Here is a 22,799-nt window from a genome sequence, read left to right on the forward strand (position 1 = left end):
CCCTCCCGGGCGCCCGGACCTCCGGGCGCCCGGAACCATCCCGGGCACCCGGACCCCAGTTTTCCAAGAGCTTCCTTCCTGTAAGAAAACGTTAGTCCAGAGGCAAACATATGATGTATATACCCTGCAAAACAAGATGTTAGCACATTTTAAGTCCAACAAGTAGAGTATAACTTAGATTTCATCTCTCCGAGATCAGAATCTAGTCAAGATCTCGACTTAGAGTTCTGAAATGGTTCTAAGTGGGATCGACGCCTAAATTCCCTTCCCGGGAATGCGTCCTCACAGTCACTCCCCTCCAGTGACTTACCTTTACTTACCTGTTAGACGTCCGGTCAGCCCTTCGACCCTTCTGGGCTTCGTGCCAACTATTCGGTCAGCCCATCGACTTAGCTGGACTTCGTGCCAAACGTTCGGTCAGCCCGTTGACCCGTTTGGACTTCGTGACAGCTATCCGGTCGGTCCGTCGACTTAGCTGGGCTTCGTGCCAGACATCAGGTCAGCCCGTCAACCTGTCTGGACTTCTCATGCACACTCGATTAGAGTGTTAGATAACAACGAAACTAACTTAACTTACTTTGTCATTCATCAAAACTTGAGTTAGACCGTTAGTGCTAACCGCACCGACACTGTTATGTCTGATCTTTGTGTTTAAGTGTGCAAGAACTTATGAACACAAGAAGCCGAGCAAAAGACGCAACTAGCAAGAAGGATGGCACGGGAAGGGAGCCGATAGGCTCGGTGTATCCTAGGGATGAGGTGCTGCGAAAGAGTCCACAGGTGGACGAGAAGGGCGTGCGCCACGTTACAAGGGATGAGAAGTCGGACCGGAAGCCTGCTCGAGGAGAAGACAGGGAAATGGGTTGGGGTAAGCCCTATCTAAGATGACCACGATCACCCAGGCAATCGGAGCAGCAGAAGAGCAAAAGGAATGCTAGAAATACTACTAGAGGCGCCTTCAAAGGGAGTTAAAGGCGCCTCCTCACCTTCACTATGGAAGGTGTCTTCCATGGCTTGAAGGCACCTTCGATGAATAGTACGAAGACGCCTTCCAACCCTATGGAAGATGCCTTCGACCAGACTGAGTTTAGCCATTGCCAAAGGATAAAGCTTTATCCTTTGGCGCCTCGCTGGAGGCGCCTTCTAGCCTCGGAAATGATTTTTCAGGGGTTATAAAAAGACCCCTGGACCTAGGAAATAGATATCAACTCTTGTTTTAATTTCCTAGTAACTTTCTAAGTTTCAACGAGTGTAAGAGGTTTCTCCGCCTTCAATAAAGGAGATTTTCTTTTAGTGTTTTCATTTGTCTTCGATTAACAATCACCTAGATTGTAACCAAGTAAATCTGGTACCTCATCTTTTAAGTTGTTATTTTTATTTATTATTATAGTTACTTTTAATTAGAGTTGAAAGAACGGGAAAGGTGTTTGTTTTACTTTGACAGGCAATTCACCTCCCTCAAGTCGGCCGCTAAGGGTCTTAACAAGTGGTCTCAGAGTCCAACTACCTCAGAAGGACTAACCACCAACTGAAACACTAACATGATGGCCTGACCGACAATTTACCTGCCAAAATTCGAGGGAGAATTTGCGTCTTGAAAAAAACGTATGGAAGTATTTTTTTAAAATTGATTTTGATTTATTATTAATATTAAAATATGGATTTGTAGCACCGAATGACAAAGAGGAGTATCAATGGACCAAAAAGGCGCAAGCATATTTTGTGATAAATGGACGAGCCGAATTCCATCTATTGAGCGTGCCACCTCCACAAGAAGTCAACAGAATCGGCGCCTACGAATCAGCAAAGGAACTTTGGGAGAAGTTTCTGGAACTACACAAAGGTACGTCCGAAGCTAAACTTGCAAAACAGAATCTACTCTAGAACCAAATCAGCAATCTCCGAATGGAAGAAGGTGAATCGGTTGCTCAACTACACAGAAGAATCAAGGAGCTAATCACCAGCCTAACAAACCTCGGAGAAATGGTAACCAATCGGGGCACGCTAAGGTATACCTTAAATGTGTTCCCAAGAACACTAGAATGGGCATCTATAGTAGACTCCTACTATATCTCCAAAAATCTCGAGGTGAGTATCTTAAAAAATCTTTTCCATGGTAGATGCTTACAAGGTTTCTAAGGATCTTTCTTTAATTAGATTAGATGAATTATTTTCAGAGTTTAAATTGCATGAACAAACTAATACACCTTCGGTCGAGAAAAGTATTGTTTTGGTTGCAAGTCTAAACAAAACGAAGGAACCAAAAGCCAAGCACTGGATCGAACCTGAGTACGAAGATGAATCAGACTCAAAAGAAGACAAGATCATCATCGAACTAGTCAAGCTAGTTTAGAAGCACTTAATAAGAAAAAGGTGACTCAATCGAATACGAAAGCCAAGTCTGGAGTTACCTGCTATGGTTACAACAAGAAGGGACACTACAAGCCGGAACGTCGAAACCAGAAGCAAGGAAGAAGGAAGGTGTTGAAGGCAACGTGGTCTAAGTCATCAGAAGAGTCATACAAAGAAGGACATGAACAAGTGAGCTTCCCTGCCCTACCAGTACAAGCTTACGTTGTCGAAACCGAGTCCGAAACTGGAGCCAAATTAGAAATAGAGTTCGAAAGAAGCCAGGGTCTGTATCTGTTTCCGAAGGGCCAAATAACATTGTAAGTTCTCTGTTCACTGGTACTCAAATAGATGAATTATAAAATTTAATTGAATACTTATTAAGAAAGTTGGCCAAATCCAACGTTCGGGTCAAGTCACTTCAAAAGGAGGTAACAACCCTTAAGGAAGTGACTAACCTAAACTCCCTGACTGAATCTGTTTAAACTGGAACTTCAACTTAAGTCTAATAACTTGAGGAAGAAAATTCCAACTTGAAAAGTCAAGTTAAGAAACTGAAGGATGTAGGACCTTTGGCGACCGACTAGAGAGAGGTAAATATCCCTGCAAAAATAATACGCAAAGCCTTCTCAAGCTTTACAATTTAATTAACTAACACTTGCATAAAAAGAAATTAATTAATTAGAGAAAGAAAAAGAGGTAAAAAGAATTACTTGGTTACAATAAGAGGCTTGCTAATCCAAGACAAGAGAATCACATTATGAAGATCTCCTTTGGGCGGAGTAGCCTCTTACAACGTTGATGACTCACAACTAGTAGTAGAACAAGAAACGAATGATTTACAAGTGTTGTTTTTTGCTACTGGGACCAGAGCTATATTTATAGCCCTGGTCGAGGCTCCTGGAAGGGTTCTAGGTGCTTAGAGTGGGATAAAGTTTTATCCTCATTGCAACGAAATGCGACACGTGGAGTTTCGAATAAAACTCTGGTCCGGGCGCCTAAAGTCCGGTAGCCCAGGCTAGAAAGCCAACTTTCAGTTGACTTTTTTATCCGGGTCTAACGCTCCGATTTTGCTCGCTTAGCTCCAAATCTTCCGCTTTGGCTCCGCTCACTTGGGTGATTTCGGCCATCCGGAATTGGGCTCACCTAAACTCATTTTCCGACCTTCGAGCAGTCTTTTGTTCCGGCTTCTTGTCCCTCGGAAAAGTCACGCACTTCCTTCTCGTCTGCCAACGTACTATTCCATAGCATCTCGTCCCTCGGACGCACCGAGCCCGTCGACTCTCTCTCGTGCTATCTTTCTCAGTAGTTGCGTCTTTCGCTCAACTTTCTGCGTTCCTAAGTTCCTGCACACTTAGACACAAGACATCAAAATAACAACAGAACCTAATTTGACTTGGTTGATCACGTCAAAACCATGATAGGGTACTTATAATCTCCCTTTTTTTTGACGTGGATCAACCCAAGTTGAGTTAGGGTAAACAAGATATTAAATTAGAGACATTAAATTAAATACATTGAATGAAATTGCAAGTTTCATTACATTAATATTAAAGACATGAATATTAAATTGCAAGTTTTGCAAATTAGTAAATATGCAATATTTTGAGAGATATATACCTCCCCATTTAACTTAACTTCTAACTCTTCCCCTTTTATCACATTAAAAAATAGGGGTATTTTAAACTAACTTGAAGAAAATTTAAGACAAAGTCTAAAGACAACACATTATAAACGATTTTTCAGGAATTCATTAAAGTTTAAGTTAAAAAAAAAATCTATTTTTCATATTTGAAAAAAAAATTAAGTATTGAAAAAATCTGAAAATTTTAATAGGGGTTATACAATCATTTATAAAAAAATTAACTTAAGCATAAAAAACTATGTTTTGTGTAAATTTTTTTTTGTTTTTTTATAACAGTTAACTATTTAACAGTTAGTTAATTAAACAATCATTTCAATAATTGATTTCCAGACTGTGACGAGACACTAGATATTCTTGGATATTGGAACAACAACCACTTCTAGATAAAGTCTTTTAAAGAAATCAAATATTTAATCTTCTTTATTTAAATTTTAGCTTTCAAAAATATTTTAATTTATTCTAAGTAGGATTTGGGAACCCAACATAAATTTCTTCCTACTGGACTGATCAAGTATCTTTTAGGAACATATTTTGATGATACCTTTCTAATTTAACCCTGATGGTATCTAAAATACCAATTTAGTCCTGGATGATATCTAGAATATGAGCATGCAGAATTTTTAAAATTTTCTATTTATTTTTTTAACTTAGCATTTTCAATTTTCAATTTTCAATTTATCAAGTTCCTCTATTAAGCATGATTTTGCTAAGATTCTTTTTATTTCTAAATTTTCATTTTTTAACTTGTCTTTTTTAGTTTTCAATTTGCACATTGATTTTACCATTGATTTAATGCCAAAGTAAAGTTAATCAGGTGGTAAGAGGCATACCTCACTTACCATGTCAGATCTAAAGTTTAATTCTCCCCCTGTTTCGCTGCATTCATCTGAGTCGCTCCCCCTTCATCGATACTAGCTTCTGAGATGCTATGTTCTTCGTGGCTAGCCATCAGTGCTAGACTAGTGTATGCTTCTATTTTTGACTCAGATGTAGACCTTTCATCCCAAGTGGCCTTGAGATTCTTGTGCTTATTTTGCTTGGGCCTCTTGTGTTTTTCCTTTTTGAGCTCCGGGCAGTCCTCCTTTATGAGTCCTTCTTTTTGACACTGGTAGCATCGAACATTTCTTTTGTTTTTCAGATTCTTTCTGTTTTGCATTCTTTAAATTTGTTAGATATAAAAAATTTCCTAAATTTTCTTACCATATAGGCTTCTTGGTCTCCTTTTGGATCTGAGTCTGATTCGGGTTCGACCTTTTTTGTAGCTCTGAGTGTTAGGTTCTGGCTTAACTCTTTACTTGATCCTACACATCTGAATTCGTGTAATTCCAAAGTTAAAAATAATTCTTCTAGTGTACTTACCTCCAAATCCTTGGAGATATAGTAGGTGTCGATTATTAAAGTCCATTCTGAAGTCCTGGGAAAGGCATTGAGTGCGTAACATACTGAGTCCCAGTTTGTTACCGTTTCACCAAGATTGACCAATCAGATAATCAGTTCCTTGATCTTCACGTGTAGTTGGGCTACCTTCTTACCTTTTTCCAGACGTATATTTGTTAGTTGATTTCAAAGAAGATCTCGTCGTTCGAGCTTCATTTCGGATGTGCTTTCATGGAATTCCAGGAATTTCTCCCAGTGGTCTTTGGTTGACGAGTAGCTTCCAATGTGGTTGACTTCTTGAGGCAGCAACACACTTAGCAAGTGATATTCTGCTCTGCTATTGGCGATGAAATCACTTTGTTCCTTCTTCATCCAAAGATACTCATCTTTCTCTACACCTTGTTGATCTTTTGGAACTATAAAACTGTATTTAATAATTAAAAGAATTTCAAAATTAGTTTTTAGAAATACATCCATTCAGAGTTTCCGGTGCATGAACTCCCCCCTCAAACTTTGGTGGGACAAGGCTTGGTCCGGCGATTGATTTTGCTTCGGTCGGCGGTTAGTCCTTCTGAAGAAAATCTCGCTTTGATACCACTTGTAGGACCCTTAGCGGCTAGTTAGAGAGGGGTGAATAGCTCTGTAAAAATAAAACACAAAATGTTCTCGAGCTTTATAGTTTAATTAACTAACATTTGCATAAAAAAACTAATTAATTAGAGAAAGAAAAAGAGGCAAAAAGAATTAGTTGGTTGCAATCAGAGGATTGTTAATCCAAGGCAAGAGAAGTGCACTATGAAGATCTTCTTTGGGCGGAGTAGTCTCTTACAACGTTGATGGCTCACAAATAGTAGTAGAACAAGAAAGGAATGATTTACAAGTGTTGTTTTTCACTACTAGGACCAGGGCTATATTTATAGCCCTGGTTAGGGTGCTTAGAAGGGTTTCAGGAGCCTGAAGGGGGATAAAGTTTTATCCCCATCATAACGAAATGTGACACGTGGAGTTTCAGATAAAACTCTAGTCCGGGTCTTCCGTTCCGATTTCTCTTGCTTGGCTCTGGGTTTCCGTTCCGGCTCCGCTTACTTGGGTTATTTCGCCCATCCGGAATAAGGCTCACCCGAACCCATTTTTCGACATTCGAGCAGTCTTCCGCTCCGGCTTCTCGTCTCTCGGAAACGCCGGGCGCTTCCTTCTCGTCCGCCAATGTACTTTTCCGCAGAACGGAGCCCGTCGACTTTCTCCCGTGTCATCCTTCTTGCTAGTTGCGTATTTCGCTCGATTTCCTGGGCTCCTAAGTTCCTACACGCTTAGACACAAAACGTCAAAATAACAACAAGACCTAACTTGACATGGTTGATCACATCAAAACTGTCACGGGGTACTTACAAAGGATACATTAGAACGGTTCATCGTGGGCTCCAAAAAACTTGATCAAATTTTTGAAAAACAAAGGGTCGTATACAATCGATCTGAGCTTGGATATAAGGCTAACCACAGGTTTATATTTATCACTTGTTAATCGATCAAATAGAAATTAGTCCAAACATGGAGCCCCAAGTCTAACTTGATTAATCCAGTTGGACTTAATCAATATTGGATCCCCAAGAATCAAATATATTACCTTGACAGATCTTATCGAAGCTATGATCTAGGGGGGAGCCAATAAAAGGACCATTTTTGTTATTAAATAGATTTGTTTGATGCTTGATTTACTGCTTACTCTATACATGCTTAGATTAGGTTAGATAATGACTTAGGCTTGATTCACACTTGAATAGTTAGTCCTAGGATTTTCATAAATGAAATTAAATATTTAATTTCTTTAAAAGACTTTGTCTATAAGTGGTTGATGATCTAAATCCAAGAAAGCCTGGTGCCTCACCATAGCCTGGAAGTCGATTATTGAAATGAATATTTAATTAACTAATTGTTAAACCTGAGCTTAACTCAAATGTAAATTAATCCTTAGATTTAAATTTAAATTAAAGATTAACTTAATCGTCTCAAAAATAGATAAGGTTCTCTGATTGTAAATCTAAAAAGGGTGAGATAGATTTAGATTTAAATTGAGAATTAGTCTAACATAAATTCAAACCAATCAAACATTAAATTAACTTCAAAATTTTAATCCTTAATTAATTTTAAATTATTAATTAATTTTTAAATCAAATCTGATTAGGACTAAAATTGAATCTGATCAAACTTAAATCAGATCTGATTAAGCTTAACCAGATCAAATTCTAAAAAAGTGATCAATAATTTCAAACTTAATTATCTTCAAATGTTAATTCATATTTAAATTCTCAAAATTCAAAATTTTAATTCAAATGTTAATATTAATTAATTCTCAAAATTTAAAATCTTAATTATTTTTCAAATGTTAATATTAATTAAGTTTTAAAATTATTAATATTAATTAATTTTTAAATTTTAAAATCTTAATTAATTTTTAAAATTTAAAATCTTAATTAATTTTTTTCAAATATTAATATTTTTAATAATTCAAACTTAAATATTTTTGAAATTGAAACTTAAAAAATCTAAACTTAAATATTGTTCTTAAATTAAATTATCAAAATTCAAATATTAAAGTTAAATATTTTCAACTTCAAAATTAAGATTAACTTCATCTCACGTAAACTCATAAGATTTACATATTTGATAACTTGAAAATGGTGAGATGAAAAATAATGAAAATAGATAATAACTTTTATATATATTTTTTTGGTTTACATGCTTGGATTCTAGGAATCCCAAACTTAATACATTAATCAAGGGGGAGTAGAGATAACAATGGGGCGGGCGGGGGCGGGTTTGTCATCCCCATCCTCACCCGTCTTCATTTTTTTAGATTCGGGGATTCTCCGAACCCGAACCCATGGGGATCAAATCTCCATCCTCGCCCCATCCCCAAATTTAATTTATATTATTATTATTATTATTTTATTATTATTATTAATGATAATATTAATATTAATATCAATAATAATAATAATAATAATATTATTATTATTAATATTTTCAAAATTTTTAATATTAATATTAACACTATTATTAATATTTTTTTAAAAAATTTATTATTATTTATTAATATTAATAATAATAATATTCGGGGCGAGTTAGGAGATGAGAATAGTATTCCCATACCCGACCAAACCTGCCCCATCCCCGAAAAAATAGGGGATCCCCATCCCCATTTTGAATTTTTCCTGCGGGGAAAATTGTTATCCCTAAGGGGGAGAGAAAGGAGTTAAGTTAAATATTTTTCTAAAAGTTAAATATTTTCTCAAAATTCAAAGTATTTTTCAAAAAGGGAGTTAAAGTTTTTTTTATTTAACTATTTTTGAAAATAAAGTTTAACTATTTTTTTTTTGAAAAACAACCTTAAATATTTTTTTGAAAAATATTTTTTTAAAAGTAAGTTCAAATGTTTTTATCTAAAATATAAGTTTTAAAAAATATATTTTTAATTAAATTTTTAGATATTTAACTAAGGTTTTTAAATATCTTCAAAAAATCTAAGTACTTAACTAAGGTTTTTAAATATCTTCAAAAAATCTAAGACTTAACTAGCTTTTGATAAAGCTAAGTATTTGATAAAGTATTTTTTATGTATTTTTCAAAGAAATCCTTTTCTTAGCTAAGTATTTTTACAAGGAATTCTTTTAAAAGTTAAGAAATTTTCAAAGCTTAAATTTAGCTAAATTTTTAGTAAAAGCTAAGTACTTGATAAAATATTTTTTTAGCTAAGCTTTTGATTAAAAGAAAAAGGCTAAGGTGTTTAGATTAAAAGCTATAATTTTTGAAAAACTAAGTTTCAAAAACTATGTTTTTAGTCTTCTAAAACTTAAGTATTTTTCAAAAGATTTTTCACAGTTTTTAGCAATGTTAAACTCCCTACTTGAAATTTATTTATTTATTTTTTATGTTTCAAGTGTTTCAAAGCAAAACTTCTACTATATGCTCCAAAGTTTTTAAAATGACAAAGTCTATTTCAAAGTATTTGAAAAACTAAATGTACCTTTCCTTCCTAAAATTATTTTTGATATATAACAAAGGGGGAGAGAATGGTCAAAAGTTAAGGAGGAGTGATAAATTAAGGGGTGCTAAAATTTAGTGTGAAAAATGCTATATTTTTTCCTATGTTATTTAGTGTGAAAAATATTATGTTTTCTCTTATATTTTTTCTTTAAGCTGCTATATATTTACTTAACTTTAATTTTGAACTTGGTTGCTATAATAAAAAAAGAGAAATTATTGGTGTAGGGAGCACCAGACGATCAAACTTATGTTTTGATAATGGTAAATGATTTAAAAGTTAAGATGTCTTGTTGTCTACCAAGTATAATTGAGCTTGTAAGAAAGTCTAAGTGTTCTTAGACAAAAGTCCTAGTGGATTATAGGTAGGTGAAAAATCCTAAAGGAGGTAACCCTAGGTCCTAGGTGGTGGTAACCCGAGGTTATGGAAAACCCTAGGAGGAGGTAACCCTAGGTCGTAGGGGGTGGTAACCCTAGGTCATCAAAGTCTTGACAGGCCAAGCACTTTAGGCGAAATCCTAGAGTCGGGAACTCTAGGTGAAAATCCTGGTGGTCGCAGACTAGGTGGAAGTCTTAATGGGTCGTGGAGTAGACGTTCAGTATAAAGACATGAAGTCTCGATCGTTGAGTAAAAGTCCAGTCGGTCTGGAGGACCAATCTGACAAAAGGTAAACTCTCCTAAAAGGAGTAGGTGAAGACACATTCCCCAAAGAGGGAACAGTAGGCGTTTGTCCGAACTAGAGTTTCAGCGAAACTCAAATTTAGGACCGGACAGTTCAAAGGTTGTCAAGTTATCTATTTACATGTTATTTGTCTTTAAGTCTAACTTTGTTTTGCAGAAAACTAACATCTTTGCAAGGTCAAATTTAACCTTGTTCGATCGATCGAACGTCTGGATCGGTCAACCGAACCACTAAGTGAACAGATCAAATTCTAGCTCGTGGTGAAGTGTTGACCGGGGGATCAGTCGACCAAACAAGGAGGTTCAGTCGACCGAATGGTGGATTAGCTTCGGACCGAGTTGATTGGATCAGATGAGTTAGAGATCATCGGTGGATTGATCGACCGAATAGCAGGATTGATCTATCGAACGAAGATTCTTATCCAAGCAAAAGCATGTGGACGAGAAGTTGGGTAGGTTTAGAGGGTTCGATCGACCAAACACCTGGATCGGTTGACCGATCAGCGTCGAGTCAAAAACTGATCCCGAGATTAGTGGATCTGGATCAGGTATGACTCGGTTATAAAAGGAGGGTCGACCAGCAGCTTCGAGATCGACATTATTGTAAAACGAATTTAGAACAACTTACGCTCTTGTGTGCTGCTCTGGAACACTTCAAGAACATCCAAACGCTGCTTCGACGACGACCAAGCGAGAAGATTGATTTCACCAAGTTGTCGATAACAAGTTGTATTTCAGTATTTGTAAAGCTTCATACTTGTACTTATTCCATGTAAAAAAATTTTGGATCTATAATGATTGTCCAACGGAAGCAATCAATAATCACGAGCCTTGGAGTATGAGTCGTCATAGGCTCCGAACCAAGTAAAACCAAAGTGTTAGCGCTTGCTTTTCGTTTCTATCTTGTTTCTTTATTTCCGCTGCATATATCTTCGATCGAGTTTTTCGAAACGAGTGAAAAAGTCATGAGTGTTATTCACCTCCCCCACCCTCTGGCATGCATCAATCCTATAGGGATTAGGGATTGCGGACCCGAAAATCTAAACTCCTATTTTTTATGCTAGAAATCAATTCTTAAAGATGATACTTTTTATTTGTGACTAAGCACAATAAATTCATTTAACATATCATATAGTAGTGATTTTATTTTTTTATTTTTTTTACATGAAATGCAAACCATTTTATTTAAGTAATGACTCTTATGCATGAAAAGTAGACTATTTTGTCTTAGCATGCAAAGTAAGTTATCTTTTTTTTTTTTATTTTTTTTTTTTTTTTTTTTTATTATTATCAATGCATGAAAGATAAGTTATTTTTCTTGTTGCTCAATGTGGCAATGTGACGAGTAAAGTAATCGATCCTTGATCATTATATTAAATATGTTATATGTTCACCGTATGCGATGTAGCCCTAGAAGGCATAGTCATGACCTTTTAATGATGTATAGATGATTCATCTTATTCCATAAATCCCTATAGGTGCTACAAATCTCATAAGTTCTGTTTGGTTTAGGATTATCATGAATAACCTTGGAGTTTTCCTATATTTTAAAGATTTTCTTGATTCCAAAACAGCAAACATCATCAATTTGGGCACAACAATAACACCACAAGTTGCCAAGATTTTTTTTTTTTTTTTTCCAATTTTGGAGTTTAAGCCAAAAAAATTCCAAAATAAACCGCTGAACTATTGGAGCATGGTCGGAGCCGAGTGGTGCCCGATATGTAGCAAGACAATGCCAAAGGTGGCAGTTGCCCACGACAACAAACACCACATTCCTTCACGCACGTAGGTCACCAGCAAAGCTTCATGAGCGCACAACAACAACACGACAATCGAAGGTGGCAGTAGGTGACGAGAGCGAGAGCGGCCACCATAGGGAGGAAGATGACCAAGGATTTTGTTTTTTTTTTTTTTTAACTTTGAAATTTTAATTAAAACCTTAATAAATTAAATCAACCAACTCATATTATAGTTGGGATAAATTAAATATACTTAATCTAAGCACAATAAAATTATCTAAAATAATTTAAAAAATAAAATATTATTCAATTTTATTTATTTATATATATCCCTATTAATAATAATTAATAATATTATTATTAAAAATAGGATAATATAGTAAGATATTAAACTAGGTTATACATAAAACTCAACAACAAAAGTTTATTGCATTATCTAAATTAAATTAAATAATATTAAGTTATGTTATATCTCCTATAATTAAAATTATATATAATAATTTTGAATCAAACGTATCCTCAAAACCCTAGTGAAAATTGTGTGGCTTGTCGGAGAGCATAAGGAACCAAGTGTCTTAGCGAAAAGTTCCTCAAAGGCCGCAGAATATAATCACATCCCAAATACAATTTGGAAAGTCTAACTCTAATGTATCATCATCTGGTTCACAATGTCTTTGTACAATTTCCTCGCCGTCGTGGAAAGTCTCCAAAAAAAACAACATAAGGCTTTATTATAGTAATTCCGTAGTTAAATTAATGATAAAATTAAAATTTCATATTTGACTTATTTCTTGTAGTGAAGGGTAGTATACTTCTTTGCCTTTTCTTTTTCTTCGATTCAAACACATGTTTTTTTTTTTTTAAAAAAAAGTATAGATGTTTGCACTTCATCCAATTAATCTCAAATAAAATATTAAAGTTGTAATTGTAAAATTTGTAAAGAAAATGCTTTCTAATTAGTCATGGTCGATAGAAATTTTTATGATATAGAATTGATCAAAATTATTGACATAAAGTGAATACCTAATACCAACTTAAAAATAATAATATTTTTCTGTTTTTTTCTCCGTTCTGTCCATTTAGGTAAACCTTAGTCAAAACGTGAGAATTTGTTTGCTCAAGATAGTCAAAATGCTCAATAAAAAAATATCAATTATTTTTATTATTTGTCAACAAGTGATGTATTTAAAAAAAACTAAAAAGATATCTCATTTTATTTTTAAAAAATAAAACTATTATAATAAAGGGAAAATATTTTAATTTAGTAAAAATTAATATACATAAAATACTATTATATTATAGTATTTTTTTAACTAACATAATAAAAATTCATTAAATTTGATTAACGTAATTTGATAAAAAAAATACTTTTATCCAAAAAAAAAAGGAGAGTAGATAACATACACAAAAACAGAGTACCCTCTTAATTTTTATCCAAAAATATATGATATTATAAGTTTAACAAATTAAAATATTATTTATAAAGGACAAAGTTTAAAGATATACTATATAACATTGCTCAATTTGTTACAATAATAAGAGAGATGTGTATAAATTTATTAAATTATGAACATTTGCTAGTTTATAAAGAAGCAAATATCTATTTCTTATAACTATTTTATATTTTTTTTAAATAAAATTAAAAATAAATGAAATGTTAATTCTTATCACTTAATTATGAACTATATTTATTTATTTTTGTCTATTTCTGCCCCTTTTAGTAGATATTAAATTATATTTTCCTTTTTTTTGTATAATGATATTTGTTTAAAAATAAATTTTAAAGCAAATATATATATATATATAAAATCGGCGTTTTTTATTTTATATATATGTATAACTTCTTAACATATGTATCTCGCTATTACTTTAACAAATTTATTTTAAAATACAAAATATTGGCATCTTAATTATTTAATTCAAAATGATTTATTGCATAGTATATTATAAAATTTCCCCTTAATTTCTTTCTGTAAAAGATAAATTATTTAAAGGGAAAAATTATGGATAAATATTTATTTAATTTTTTGTCATTTTTTTTTCTGATGTTGCATTTACAAAACAGTCAGGGTGCGAAATGCATAATAGCCAACATTTTCTCTGCTCCCACACCTCCAAGTCCAACTGCTATTAATACGGCTTTCTCATGGCTTCGTTCTCCAGTCCGCTCACTCCCCGTCTCCTCTCTCTCTCACGCACCGATCCAAAGCGGCGGAGCGGTCTTGTGGTGGTGCCGAAGGTGAGCTCCTCTTCTCCCTCGCTTCTCGATCTCCATGCTGTCTGTAGATCTCGCTATCATCGTCTTCTAATCACGCGATCTGATGCGCTTCATTAGCAGATTTACTTTTTGTGCGCTCTCATTCCGTCTCTCGAATGGTGCCCTAATTCTTAGTTTCTCGTTGCGTTTGAAGAAAAGCCTCTTTTGTCGAGATTCATTTCTCATCTCCAACTAATCGGTACTTTTGGTCCATTTTAGTTTTTTTTTTTTTTTGTTGTTTCTGGATTTGTTTATGTTTACATTTAATTTTAAATCGAATTTTGTATTATGATTTGCATTCGGGGTCTTATGTTATTGGAGAAATCATTGTTTGCTTGTGGCTTCATCTCTTTGTTAGGCTGATTAGTTGCGGGTTTCTTGGATCTGATCACGGGAATACTCATGGCTTCGGAGCAGATAAACCCAAGAGGTATAATTGTTTGTGTTTGTTGAGTAGTTGGAGAAACTCGCCTTATTCTCCTCTTACTTATCGACTTGTTTCTTTGATTCGCTCATTTATTTAGCTCGTGTGGTTACGCTCGTATTTTAAACCAATCAGTTCTAGGTGAAAGGAAGAACTGCGATTTTCTGGTACCATAATTATTTCGTTTCATATTCAGCAAGGTTTTTTTTTTAAAAAAAATTGACTACAATACCATGTTAAGACTTAGTTGAAGTATCACGCCATCACGGTCTAAAGCTTAAAATGTTAGTAAGGGGCCCGATTTATATAGTTATGGTACTATGAGATATGTCCTCTGTACTTATCAAATAGTTCATGTGTAGTGCTGAAAGTTGTAACAGAAGTTCATGATGTGAACTAGACCAAATAAGTGGTTTTCGTACAATTATTATCATCTTGAGCGCTTGACATTCTGCCATTTGATCAGTTGCCAATTTCCATGCTAGTCGGTTGTTTAGGTGAAATAACTGAAAATATGAATATTATTGATTAAATGCCAATTTCTCTAATAGTTATTTTGTTTAGGTAAAATAACTGAAAATTACGAATATTTAGATGCATTTAACACAGAGGAGAATGGCTCAAGTTCTGTACTTTTTAAAATAAAAGGATAGGTAAAAAACTAATTATGAAACCAGAAGGAATTGTCAATTTATATTGTTCGGCTTCTTCTTTGACTATTTTGTCATTCAGAACCTCCCCCATTTAAATTTTCATGCATTACTTGGATATAGTCCAAAAGATCAAACTAAGTTCTATGATGAATTTTGTTCTGTTTTTTTTTTGATAAGATTCTAACTACATTTTTCTTCCAGTAGTCCCTTGAGAATGAACATAATCACAGAAATGTGCATATGACAGGGAACTTGAAGTTTTTATTTCTTAAAGTGGATATATATATACACACACCACCTAGTTAAGTCTTGGTTGTTGTATATATATTAATCATAATTCCATATTATCGGCAGATGTATGTATTGTTGGTGTTGCACGTACACCTATGGGTGGATTTCTTGGTGCTTTGTCATCTCTATCTGCAACACAGCTTGGGTCTATTGCCATTAAGCGTATGAGCATATCTAACTTTCTCAAACTTTTTTGACTTTGCTCCACTTTGTGTTGAACTTTGAACTATTTTGTTCTTTTTTAGATGCTCTCAAAAGGGCAAACATAGATCCCTCACTCGTTCAAGAAGTCTTTTTTGGCAATGTCCTGAGTGCAAATCTTGGTCAAGCTCCTGCCAGGCAGGCTGCTCTAGGTTCTGGAGTGCCAAATTCTGTTGTTTGCACCACCATAAACAAAGTTTGTGCATCTGGAATGAAGGGTATTATTAATCAATGTAGAAAATACAGCTTCTCTCAGTCGCTCTATTGAATCACATAAACTTTTTCCTGCTTTACAGCTACAATGCTTGCAGCACAAAGTATCCAGCTGGGTGTTAATGATGTAGTTGTAGCCGGTGGCATGGAAAGTATGTCAAATGCTCCCAAGTATATTGCAGAAGCAAGGTTAGGATTGGGGGCCGTAATATGTTCATTTGTCTCTCTTGTCTATAATGATATCTCTTCTCGACTCCAATTAACTCACAACATATCCTTTTCTGTGCATATATTGATTTTACATTACACAAATATACCTCATAGTGGCAACTGTATGATAAGATCTATGAATCAGTAGGTACGGAGTATAATAATATTATAAATTATTTAAGAAATTATTATATTATATTATATCAGTTATTTTCTGCTCTATGACAGTTTCTTTTAGATGTAGAACTATTTTCGTGGATTGAATCTGACGTCACAGATGGAATCTAGCTTCAAAATGATTATATTTGTTTGATTAATCCTTCAGTTATTTCCCATTCTCAGAAAAGGATCTCGATTTGGGCATGACACACTCGTTGATGGAATGCTTAAAGATGGTCTGTGGGATGTCTATAATGATTTTGCCATGGGAATGTGTGCTGAACTATGTGCTGTTAATTATTCAATAACAAGAGAAGAGCAGGTGAATATACACGATGCTTTCGGAAGTTTTGCATATTACTAGTCATGCATCTAAATGAGCACTTAGAATTGCACTGATAATGCACTTTACATTTGTCAATATTCCTAGTCAAGCTTGTATGCAATTAAGTCTTTTAATTGGTTAGTCTCATTAATAGTTCTGTTCTTGCTTGCTACTTCGCATTTGATATATGAAAAGAAACTTTGTGATTTGACGAAGTTAGCTTGCTCTTGCACTTTCTACTTGCAAGACAAGTTTATAGGATTCTTTGCAAACACAGTTTCCACAAGCCACAATGATAAAACTCTAGAAAACACATAATATATTCTAACTGATGATAATCAGAGTTAGGAACCTATGTAGTTCACAGAATATAGGCTTTGTTTTGAACTGTCACGTGTGTAAACCTTGCTTATTGTTATTTGGTTACCCTTGCAGCTTGTATGCACTAACTGATGATAATCAAAGTTAGGAACTCATGTATGTAAACCTTGCTGATTGTTATTTGGTCACCCATGCAGCTTGTACACAATCATAATCATACTTCATAAAAAAATTGCACTCTTCTTGTGTTAAGGCTTGACCACTGCTAAAAAGCGCTGTGATGGAGGAATTCAAGCAATCACAGCAGTAATATAAAATGGGAACAAGTACTCACATCAGAATTCAAAGCGGCAATAACTAAGATAATGGTCCTACGGCTAGTAGGACAGGACATGCTTCATGATGTGCTTAAATTTCCTCCAAATATCAATAACTATTGTCCAATACTGTACCACGTTTTTAAAGTTTTGTGCTTTTACTTATTACTTGCAGACACTATTTTATTGTCAATATCGTGGATGTGATTCTAGTATCTGTTTCTCTAAGATAAGGAATGATAGATATGCTTCCTGTTGTTTCTCCCAAACATCCTTCTTGCTATCCTATCATCTGTTTCTTGTTTCCAACTTTGACATTTTTCTATCTATTTTGAATGGCCATGTTAATAAACAATTATCAGGATTGTTTTTTTTTTTTACGTCAGATATGTTATCATCCTTCATTTTGTTTTTTTTTGAAAAACTAATCATTTAGTCAATTATTTAAATGAAATTATGCATAAATCATGGCGTGCCCAAATTGTTAGAATGCACTGCTTTTCGTTTTGTAGTATCACACTTGCGAACTATCCATTTCAATCTAAGAAGTTCTTTGTAATCTCAGGAGCCAAAGGTTTATTGTTCTTGTAACACAGTGAAAATGTTCTCAACTAATTTTGGCTCATAATTTTACCATTTTACCAAAAATAATGGACACTGAAGCTAAATGAATACTTCAATTCAATTCACTTTATGTAGTGTTTATTTACTTCCTGCTGTATAGTAGATTTGTATCTTTGAGCTTGAATTCAGATTTCAAAGGAATTTGACTTTGATTTCTCCATTATTCGCTTTTAGGATGCTTTTGCTATTCAGAGCAATGAACGTGGAATAGCTGCTCGTGACTCTAATGCATTCACATGGGAAATTGCTCCAGTATGAATTATCTCTATGTGGTACACTAGGCTAGATATCCATTGCTCAAAAAGTTCACTGAAGTCTCCAATCCTATGCTTTGCAGGTTGAAGTTTCTGCAGGTAGAGGAAGACCATCAGTGATTATCGACAAGGATGAAAGCCTTGACAAAGTAAATTTTATAAGTGGGCAATCTGTTGCATTGCAATACAGCTTTTGAGTTTATGCTATAATACTCAACTCCATTTACTTTATTCAATGAACTCTAGTGAAATATTATCTCTTTGTATTCCAGCTTGCTTGCATATTGCAGTCCCCTTCAATTTTGTTAGTGCAACCCATGACATATGATATTTATCTAGTCGTTGTTTAGTTGGATGCTTCCAATGAGGCATCCTCTTGGCAATAGGAAATTTATATTTTCAAGAAAATTAATAGTATGTTTGGTTTATGAAATATAGTAGTTATTCTTCAGTAGGACTCGTATAAAAACATGTATTTCTTAATTTGGTTACTTTATTTGGACTTATATCCCCCATATATTGTCGTAGAGCTAAAATTTCAAAGCACAATTGCTCTTCTAGACCATCGATTTGTTAAATAAGGCTTGGCAAAATTTATATGCAATTGATTATCTCACTCTCGTAGAACATTTATTTATTACAAGTAACATCACAAATTAGCAAAATATTTCTGTTGAACTGCGGGTGCTAAAAGCAACTTGTTTAGAGAATATACCTTTAATTCCATACATTATTGCTTAGAAAAGCTTGACAGGGCATATTAGAGTTTTTTTTTTGTTTTCAATTGTAAGAACAATTCTGGTTTACCACTTGAGCAGTCAGGCTAAGATTAATTGTTTGGTTTCTCTGCTTGGAAACTTGGAAAGCTTTTTAGTTGGATGTCAGATCTATCACTTGTAAATTCTTCAATGCTTTTGTTATTGGGGCTGGCACTGGGGGGCCGTTAAGGTAGCGGATCTACCTTTCAATGCTTTTGTTGTCCAGATTTAATTCTATTTTCCATTGTTGTTTTGCCAGTTTGATCCTGTTAAACTAAGAAAGCTCAGGCCAAGTTTTAAGGAGAACGGTGGGACAGTAACGGCTGGAAATGCATCTAGTATAAGGTAGTTGTTTGGTTGTGCAATTTCTTCCTTCTGGACATAAATAGTTGACACATTGATTTGTAAGACGGATCTCTGGATGAGATATTTGTGTAGCTAGCACTGTCTCAAATCATGACGACTTTAACATGGCATGTTATTTTCCACATCTATTATCTATTCTGTCCTGTTATTGAAGTAATTAACTTCTTGATTACTTGAGCTAATATTTGCATAATAAGATTTAGTTCTAGGTAAGTACTATTGGACTAGTTTGCATCTTGAATTTTAATCAAGTATTTGTTCGTACTGTTTTACCAATTCTCTGTATGTAGCAGGAGCTCACCCATGAAGAAACATTGTATTTTTTTTGTGACGTGTTACTTTACATGGTCTCTTAAAACTAATGTTGTACTTTTATAGGGTTCATATTTGCTCTTTTTTGAAGGTTCTATTTAAATTTTCATGAAGATGATAATTTTTTTTTGGATATCTATATGTATGATTTCCTCAAAATACTCTCATAAAAAAACAACATTATTATTCAGCTAACTAAATAGTAAATGATTTTAATATATCCAATCCACTTGACACTAAATCTATTCTTCCTCATCTACACTGTGCTTTTGAGTAATCTGGTTTCTGAAACTTTGGTCGAAAGCATATGCATCTTTCTTCAACTATATGATCTAGGTGATTGCGAGAATACTACAAGAGTTTACTAAATTTGTGTTGCTGAAATTGGTTAGTTCCCTGATTACAATTGTTTTGTGGTTCATTATTGTCGTCATGGATAAGCTGTGGTATCCCAACTATTCCCGTTCTGGCTAGCAATATGGATCTTGTCCCTGCGTTGATATTTTTGCTATCACTAAAAATAAAATCAATTAAAAATAATTTTTTTTATTGCATTTGCTAAACTTTTCTTTGGTCATCCTCTACTCATTATACCTTCCATTTTAATCAACTCAACCCTTAAAACAATTGATAGCCTTTGAATATGTTCACACTATCTCAATTTATTTTCTCATTTGATTCGGTTCAAATTAACCTAATTGCTATATTTTTAAAGCATTTTTTTGTAATGCCACTCGTCTGTTCTTTCATATGATTGGCACTGTAATACACGCATTGTCTAACTTGTTTTATTTAACCTTGGAACTTTTCTACATATCGTGTCCAATCTAAATTTATCAAATATATTTTTTGCAGTGATGGAGCTGCTGCTTTGGTTCTTGTGAGTGGGAAGAAGGCTTTAGAATTAGGATTGCAAGTGATTGCAAAGATCAGAGGTTATGCTGACTCTGCACAGGTATTAACAAACAAGAAACAAGGAGCTTCATTTCTTCGCATAAATAAGACTATTTTCCGTTAACTCGTGTTATGTGCGCTTTATTACAGATTTGCAGATTCTTTTATAGTGTATTCTTTTACTTGCCCAGTTTTCCTGTGACAAATGGATGACATTGTCTTTATCACTTAGGCCCCTGAATTATTTACGACAACACCAGCACTTGCAATTCCCAAAGCTATTTCAAATGCCAGCTTGGATGCTTCTCAAGTTGATTACTATGAAATAAACGAAGCTTTCTCTGTGAGTTTGGGCTTTTGAAATTACTGATGCAACTGTATCTTTTCAATTTTTCAATCATGCTATGACTCAAAATTTTGTCCTTCCACAGGTTGTTGCCCTAGCAAACCAGAAGCTTCTTTCGCTTCCATCGGTAAGCTTTATTTCTTCTCTTATACTATGTTTACTTTTTTGTTAAACCATATGTGATAGTAATTGATGGCTTTTCAACAAAGTTTGGTACATTTCACCATTGTATTATTGAAGGATTGAAACAATCTGCTGAGCTACTAATCTGTTCTTTCTGTTTGCCTTCTCGTGCAGGAGAAAGTTAATGTGCATGGCGGAGCTGTATCCTTGGGACACCCTCTAGGTTGCAGTGGAGCTCGTATACTAGTTACCTTACTTGGGGTACGGTTTGCAGCTTGTTTGATTTTATATTCTAAGTTGAACTTCCAAAGTACCGGGCTGGGATTCAGAAAACATAATCATCATCCTTAAGTTGTTCAAGTTGTTTGTTTTCCCATCAGCTGATGTCGATATATCTAGTATTGACGAGTGTGGCATTCAAATAGCTTATCTTTCTCAACAGGTTTTGAGACACAGAAATGGCAAAGTTGGAGTTGCTGGTGTTTGCAATGGTGGAGGCGGCGCATCTGCCTTGGTCTTTGAGCTCGTGTAGGCAATTTCTAATTTCTGTAAGATTCAGCATCTCTCATTTTTTCTGGAGTCGTTGAAAAAATTGGTTCTTTTCCTTCATCTAGTAATAAAAGAATTCATTAAAAAAGTAAAATTTACTACATACTACCTTTTTCCCTTAATGGCAATTAAGGGAGGTTGTCTGGGCAAATCTAGGTTAAGTAAACTTTAGATTAAATAGCTCTTTGACTCGCTTTTGCCTGACGGACCCAATCCTCAAGTAGGAGCAATTGTGTTTTAGGGAAGGCACTTTTCTCCGACGGTGACAGTCCTTTAGTAGTTGCACAGGCCCAATCAAGTCTGTGTGCTAGAGGGAGGGAAGGTTGCTTGCACAACCTAAGCGAGCATATTTCTAAATCTGTTCAAAGAAGAAAATTGTCATTAAATTTTCACAGGTGAACTGAATGAAGTGTTTAGAACATGGTTCTGCACTTTAGGAGACAGAGTCTCTGTAGGCTACGAGAAGAAGTTTGCTGGGGACAAAGTAGGTTTAAAATCTTGTTATAAACCTGGGTTTATGTCCCCATCCAGAGTCGAACATCGTGTGCCATTATTTTGCCTGTGGTGCCGGCCAAACTAACTGGGAGGAGGAACAAGAAGGAAAAGAGGAAGCTTTGCATGAATGAGGAGGAAACACGTCCTTTGTCAGCAGCATTAGAGTAGTAAAAATGAGCCTTACGTCTCTCGTCACCTTCCTGTTGATAGAAACCTCGGTAGATCAAAATCATCCGATTCATCACATTGCTCACATCCGTTGAATTTCAGATATTGCAAGTTTTGAATAGAGAAAGGATTTCGATGAACTTGGAAAGGATCATGAGGAATGTGGTTAACAGCCTCATTTCGAATTGGAAGAAGGCTCACACCCACTATCCTCTTCATTGTGTGCAAGAATGAAGCAGTAAATCTCACCCATGCCCTTTGGGACAAACAATCGAATAAATTTGCTGGCCGTGTTCATTCTTTCTTTTCTTTTTGCCTACAAACTAAATCCTATTCATTATCACAATCAAAGTCTAACTTATCTTAAACATTACTACCTTATTTCAAATATATTGTTTCTTAAATTTGTTCTCTGCATTTGCAGGCCTCATGGAGGAATAAAGTGATCGCCTGTTGTGAGGTGAACCAGAGGCTTCCATAGTAGAACAACTATTTTCCTTGGGAATTTCTAAATCTTGGGAATAAAAGAGAGGAATGTTCTTTAGGAGAATTGAAAACCCACAGCTACTTTGCCAAATGATGGTGTGTGCAATGTCTTACATAATCAACTCAACTATTTTCATCAAACTTCTGTCACCGTAGCTACTCATATTATACAAATACTCGTGCCTTAAGTTTCAAATCTTTGCATTTCGGTACCTAA

The 22,799-nt window shown here is 34.6% G+C and overlaps 1 protein-coding gene across 3 annotated transcripts; it reads left to right on the plus strand.

The window, feature by feature from the left end:
* Positions 1-13,969: 13,969 nt before the first annotated feature.
* LOC122034576 (acetyl-CoA acetyltransferase, cytosolic 1-like) lies at positions 13,970-22,778 on the plus strand. 3 transcript variants are annotated; one of them, XM_042593882.1, is made up of 16 exons: positions 13,998-14,075; positions 14,175-14,292; positions 14,452-14,523; positions 15,525-15,623; positions 15,707-15,880; positions 15,959-16,064; positions 16,428-16,566; positions 18,006-18,083; positions 18,169-18,234; positions 19,103-19,188; positions 20,377-20,476; positions 20,648-20,758; positions 20,847-20,888; positions 21,059-21,145; positions 21,327-21,412; positions 22,521-22,778. In XM_042593882.1, exons 3-16 carry the CDS (start codon positions 14,496-14,498, stop codon positions 22,540-22,542), a joined length of 1,224 nt encoding a protein of 407 aa, XP_042449816.1. In that variant the 5' UTR covers positions 13,998-14,075; positions 14,175-14,292; positions 14,452-14,495; the 3' UTR covers positions 22,543-22,778. The 3 variants fall into 3 exon arrangements, with proteins under 3 accessions (XP_042449817.1, XP_042449815.1, XP_042449816.1); XM_042593883.1 differs by lacking the exon at positions 14,175-14,292 and having other exon boundaries at positions 13,970-14,075; positions 21,327-21,432; XM_042593881.1 differs by lacking the exon at positions 14,175-14,292 and having other exon boundaries at positions 13,970-14,075.
* The last annotated feature ends 21 nt before the right edge of the window (positions 22,779-22,799 follow it).

This window comes from Zingiber officinale, chromosome 11B (assembly GCF_018446385.1).
Source record: "Zingiber officinale cultivar Zhangliang chromosome 11B, Zo_v1.1, whole genome shotgun sequence".
Taxonomy (NCBI): Eukaryota; Viridiplantae; Streptophyta; class Magnoliopsida; order Zingiberales; family Zingiberaceae; genus Zingiber; species Zingiber officinale.

What these genes read in the sequence shown, in the direction of transcription:
- LOC122034576 (XM_042593881.1), top strand. Translation starts at nt 14,496, where the DNA reads ATGGCTTCGGAGCAGATAAACCCAAGAG. An exon ending in GGAGCAGATAAACCCAAGAG is followed by an intron (nt 14,524 to 15,524) that starts GTATAATTGTTT and finishes TATTATCGGCAG; the next exon opens with ATGTATGTATTGTTGGTGTT. An exon ending in GGAAATGCATCTAGTATAAG is followed by an intron (nt 19,189 to 20,376) that starts GTAGTTGTTTGG and finishes TATTTTTTGCAG; the next exon opens with TGATGGAGCTGCTGCTTTGG.